This window comes from Anser anser (genome assembly GCF_964211835.1).
Source record: "Anser anser genome assembly, chromosome: 3".
Lineage (NCBI taxonomy): Eukaryota > Metazoa > Chordata > Aves > Anseriformes > Anatidae > Anser > Anser anser.
In genome coordinates, this window is record NC_139722.1 from 98348927 (window position 1) to 98354926 (window position 6000).

At 42.1% G+C, this 6000-nt stretch overlaps 1 protein-coding gene across 1 annotated transcript in view; it reads left to right on the top strand.

Annotated features, from left to right (window-relative positions):
- The window catches only part of DTL (denticleless E3 ubiquitin protein ligase homolog), a gene marked incomplete at its 5' end in the record, with an annotated part of 24575 nt that extends 19323 nt beyond the window's left edge, over positions 1–5252 (top strand). Inside the window, 2 exons of the mRNA XM_083827785.1 lie at positions 1306–2150; positions 3687–5252. Of these exons, the coding sequence (XP_083683911.1) occupies positions 1306–2150; positions 3687–3755 (914 nt within the window). The 3' untranslated portion in view covers positions 3756–5252. The remainder of the gene's footprint in view (positions 1–1305; positions 2151–3686) is intronic.
- Positions 5253–6000: the final 748 nt, after the last annotated feature.

Consider the following 6000-nt stretch of genomic DNA (forward strand, 5'->3'; position numbering starts at 1 on the left):
GACAGCCTAGAGACCTAAAGAAAATGGCAGGTTATTCACAGTAGACTTCTCATTGTCCTAATGAAGTGCTTTACAGTACAGCAGCTAATGTTGAGAATTAGGAGTTCAGATTAAACCCCTGGAATACAGAAAACATTTAGAGCTCTTGTGCTCGGTAGTGGAAATGCCTGGGGTAACTCATGTGCTATCCTACTTAATTGCATCACCTCAAGTTACATGAATGAGAAATCAGGCATCTAAGAGACCTGCTAATGTGGTCTCTGGAGGGTGCCATAAAAAAAAAAATTTCCAATGTTGCTGCAGATTGAGATCTTTTCTATATATTATTCCCACTGTCATTACTGAGATCCTTATGAGGTTCTGGGTGTAAACCTACCTATGACTACTGTTTTAATAAACTGGGTATTCAGAAACTTAAGCTAGGGACTCAGGAAAAAAGAGCAGGGGATTTTTACATCTTGACTAGTGAGCTCAAATAGCATTGTGACATATTTGTCTGGGGATCATTTATTTTAAAGAAATTACTGAACTACAGTGACAGATTTTATTTTCTTTGGAACTGAAGTCCTTGTTCAGGAGGTGAAGAACTTATCACATTTCCCTGGGTGTGGTAAAAAATCTACCAACTTCATACTAATACAGCACTGCAGAAAGTTCTCTCAAAAGGACAAGAGGAGGACGTCCTTTCCCATTCTCACTTTTTTTTTTTATCTTAAAAATATGCAACTGTTAACACCTGACTATCAGCATCATTCATTTGGGAAGGCATTGTAGCATAAAGTTTCTGTGGTACTATAATTAGCTATGGGACCTTCTTACGGTACCTTTGCTCCTCAATTCAATCATGGCCCCATTAAAGACTGTGCAGATGACCAGCTGCAGGTAAGGACCCAACCTTGTTCTTAGACAGTTTCCCAAAACAGAGCTGTCTGGACCCAGCCATTGCAAAGCTGCCAGCAAGGCTAGATAAACTTAGAAAATTCAAGATCTGTTTTGCCTATCCGTCAGTCCCTCAGCTGTAGCTTAAGTAAGGGTTCTAGTTTTAGAAGGAATATGAATAGAAGTCAGACATTAAAACAATCTACTGTATTATACTTAGCCATATGATAAAGGATTTTAAATAGGATTTGTATCAGTTTAACTGAAATAAGAAGCATCTATGCAATCTGTAGTTCAGCAGAGTATGTCTGAGAAGCAGGGTGAGTGCTGAATCCATCTCCTGCCTGGAAGGGGCCTTTATGAAAGGTCTGCCTTTCATCTGCTGTTCTATGTTCCTCATTAAACTACTTATTTCTCCTCTACCAGGATCACCAGCCAGCCTACAGAATACTCCTGCCAAGGCTGTTACAGCGGGCAATCCGTGCGTTTCCTCGCCACGTCCGGCTGCCTGTGCTCCCAGTTATTCTGGAGACCTTCCTCTTTCTACAAACACTCTAACGGTCTCTCTCAAAACCCAAACTGCTGCAGCCTGCACACCAGCAAAGCGGAGTGGAGCCAGCCCATGCGCTTCTCCCAAACCTGTGCCTTCCTCCAAAATGTCCATTAAACACTGGGTAACCAGGACTCCGTCCTCTTCTCCTCCAGAAGTGGGGAAAAAGGCTCTTTCTCCTAGAAAAGCCCTGGCAGAAGTCACACAAGGTCTCCTGGAAGCATCTAGCACTCCTAAAGCACCACACTCACAGATTGAAAAGCGTGCCAAGAGGAGGCTTGACTGCAGCAAGGAAGGCGACGTGAGACAGAAGTGTCTGCAGGCCTGCAGCTGTGTGACTGAACTGGACCATGTGGCTAAGAAGTCCAAGCTGAATTTATGTCACTTGGCTGCAGAGCAGAAAGCTTGCGATGAAGGCTCTCTAAGTCCGGCTGACATGGATAATGAGCACGAAGGCTCTAGCCACAGCCCAAAAGAGCCTTCTCTTTCTGGAAGCCGTATTAATCCATCTGACGTTCAAACTCCCTCTCTTCTTTTCCAATCTCCTTGTGGAAAAGGCACGGATGTAGTAGATAAAGAGAATAGTTCACCTGAACGAAAAAACTGGCTGTCTGCTCTGGGAGAGAAGCTACGGACTGGCAAAGCTGGCAGCCCCCCGTCATCTCACAGTCCCAGTGCAAAACGACAGGATGCTGCGGCAGTGGCCACCTCACCGAAAAATGTAAGTGGGACGGTCAGGGACAGTGGCAACGAAAGAAGTTTTCCCTAGCTAGCACACTCCGCTTTCTGTGCATGGTTAGCTCTCTCCCACCGAGGCATTCAAAGAATTATCTGATTACAGACAAAAGAGATGATTTCTGGCCTACTAAGTTAGATACATTAATGCTGTTATCTACTAATCCCCTCTGTGCAGGAAGAGAATTCTTAGGATGGTGTTGTCCATCCTTTGAAAGGAACTTAGAGCACACAGGAGCTCAGAAATCCTCGTAGTCCCCAGCTGGATGTTTGAAGGATGTAGCTGTCATCTGTAATACAGCTCTTCTCTAAGAAGCACAGTAATGACAGCACCTTTCCTGGCAGATCTATTGTTTATGAGTTCACAGTCACATCTGCCTGTTTACGTTACTGGAAAGACATGTTAGCATTGGAAGAAAGAGCTAAATTTTATTCTAGCCCAGGTAGCAAAAGAATTTGTTACTTATCTTAAAACTCTGGGCTAAATAATGCCTTCAGTTCATTCTATCGAAAACTGTCAGAAAACAAAGAAATTGCAAAAGAGACAGAGGACAGGATTTGACCTACATAATCCTACTTTTGATGTACAAGAAGCCTGGCACTGAGCTCATCCTAGGATCTGAAAGTTAAGCTTATAAAGCAGCTAAAAAAGTTGGTGTGAGGGCTTGAGGATTTAGCATGCATACTGAAAAATGATAATTACATTTTTTAAAAACAAACCAAACTCGTCTCTTCTCTGAAACTGGACTTGACGTCCAACAGTTTCTTTGACTGAGTCTTATTTCAGTAAATGTCAGGTAAATTTTCAGTTGTCACAGTTTAGTTGTGCTCTCAACTGAACATCTGATGCTAGAAGTTGTTGCCGAGTTTAAGGCTTATTTTGGTGAAGTATCTCATGTCTTAATTGATTTCACCTCTTCCAGCATTTCTAGCAGATGTGAAGTGGGCAAGCCACCACTCCTTAGGTTATGCGTAGCAGTTGAGCTATTCATGTTATTGTTGTGCCAAGAAAACTTGGTTATAGTAAACCTACAAGTACTTATAGTGTGGGTTTAAACACAAGATGTAAAGATTTGCCCTGGAGAGAGATTACTGTTCAGCAATCATCTGTCCTGCCCATTATGCTCTAGTTCAGATTTTGTGATGCTCATGGCCTGTGCTACGCCCGAGGCTTGCCAAGGTGCCTAGAGTAGCAGCAGCGCTCATTGCTCTGTTACATCTCGGGGATCTGCAGCCCTGTAATCTGCAGTAGGGAAGCTGGAGCTGCAGCCAGAGTGCATTTCCTACAGCAGTAAGACAACCCCAGCTTTTCGCCAGTGTTTCCTGTAGGTGGTAAGCTTCTTATCTGTGAGACAAACAGATTACAGTAAAGAACCTTTCATTTCCTATCTTATTTGGGAAGCTAAACAAAGTGGAGTAATGACGGAGGGGAGACTTTAAGACTCCTGCAGCATGAGAACTGTTAACCAAGAAACGTTTCTTATTGGTTTTGTGGTTTGTTTGTTGTTGATTTTTTTTCTAGGCTGTAACCACTCCATCTTCCATGAGGAAGATCTGCACATACTTCCACAGAAAGCCACAGAATGACTGAAGCAGTGTGTGGCAGTTGCACCTGATGGATGTTGACACTGTGGTATTGAGACCAGATTTAGCAGCACTGCCAGAGCAATGTGCCGGGATTACACAGTTTGTTTTCAGACCTCAGTAAACTTGGGTTTTTACTCTCCTCTTTTTAAACCATTAACATTTGAAATCGGCCGAGCATGGAAAATTATCATAACACTTAGAGACTCATGGTTTCTTAATCACTTCAGCTGATGGATCTTATTTTGTAAAGAAAACAGAGTATTTTTTACACGGCAACTGTTATATCCCAAATTGAGCAACAGCTCTGCTGTGCATTGTTGACAGGTACATGAAGCTTGTCTTTTAATGTTACTAATCTGCTGTTGAAATTTTCTCTGCTTAAGAGTACTGCGTGAAGCATTGCACCCTCCAGAAAAGCAAGTGTTGTGTGTCAAGAAGCCTGTGCTGGAGGTAGAGCTGAGCCACTTCATGGTGAATGGCATTTCCAGTTATTCCTCTCATACAGTAACAACAACCGAGCAAGGAAGTCATGAAAGTGTAAATAAATACAGAAGACTTTCAAATGCCCTTGTATCCACCTCCATCCAATGGCACAGCTGATTATATTCCAAGAGGAGAGAGAGTATAATCATGTACTTAATACCTGTACTCCTCTTGCCACCCCCTTCCTTCTCCAAGTCTGAAAACTTCTGTATTTACCAACTTAGCTGGCTTTTGGACCATCAGCACTACAGCTGTTGAGACCAAAAGCTTGTCACTTCTCCAACATAAAATATTGGCAAGGTGTGTTACAAAAGTTAGTTTAATCTATCCTAAATAGTGCTCCATAACAGCTGGTTGCTCAGAAACTTCTTACAGATTCAGCCTGCAGCAAAGGCATTAATAACTGCTTGTAAAATACCTTTATAACACTTATAATACAGTATTTATAAAATAATACCTAGTAAATTAGGGGGCACTTCACATCTTAGAAAGCACTTCACAACGTTTACATATTAATGTTTTACATGCTTTGCCATCTGTAAGTCATCACTGATGCTGATAGAACAAGGTCACCAGCTGAAATGAGATCACTGTCCTGCTGGCTAATGATAATAACTCTGTGGTCATGGTTTCCAGAGGGGTGGTTAGTAAAAGATCTGTATCTTAGATTGGAGCATTTAGTCTGTCTTCTGGTATGATAGTTCCTATGAACTGAAATAAATAAATAGCACCTCAGAATCCCTATTAAGTCTTTATATTGCGAAAGTATTGAGGTATTTGATGGGGATGTGCTCCAACTAACTCATGTTTTCTGTCTGAAAATTTCAGACCTACTTTACAGCATCATTGAATTACTATGGTAGCTGAAAGGGATTAGAAGAAAACATGCTGGTTTGTGTTTTGCTGTGGATTGTATTTTGCAAGGAAGTAAAATACATGAAAGAACTGGCTTCTATGAAAGGTCTCTTATAGTTACAAAGCAAAAATAAATGGGTAATGTAATTTAAAGAAAAAAAAACCACAACAGTAGTCATCATCAAGTTGAAGCTTTTAGCAGGAGCACTCAGATTCACAGATTCACAGATTTCTCTAGGTTGGAAGAGACCTCAAGATCATCGAGTCCAACCTCCGGCCTAACACTAAGTACTCCACTAAACCATATCCCTAAGCTCTACATCTAAACGTCTTTTAAAGACCTCCAGGGATGGTGACTCCACCACCTCCCTGGGCAGCCCGTTCCAATGCTTAATAACCCTTTCGGTAAAGAAGTACTTCCTAACATCCAACCTAAAACTCCCCTGTCGCAACTTTAGCCCATTCCCCCTCGTCCTGTCACTAGGCACGTGGGAGAACAGACCAACCCCCACCTCTCTACAGCCTCCTTTCAGGTAACTGTAGAGAGCGATGAGGTCGCCCCTGAGCGTCCTCTTCTCCAGGCTGAACAATCCCAGCTCCCTCAGCCGCTCCTCGTAAGACTTGTTCTCCAGACCCCTCACCAGCTTGGTCGCCCTTCTCTGGAAGGGCCCTCTCTCAGGTATGTGTAGGGACCAGAACAACTTCCTCTTCTTTATTGAATTACAAGCCATCATCCCATGACCTTTGAGGAGATGTCATTAAGTTAGAAGAAAGTGGGGAAGGTAATGTAGTGCTTTGGGCATTTTTTTGTAGTGCTCTTTTTAAAAAAAAAAAAAAAGGATTTTTAAATTGATTATTTGAATTGATAATATCTTGAGTGAAACAGGAATAAAAAATCTGTTAGTTTAATA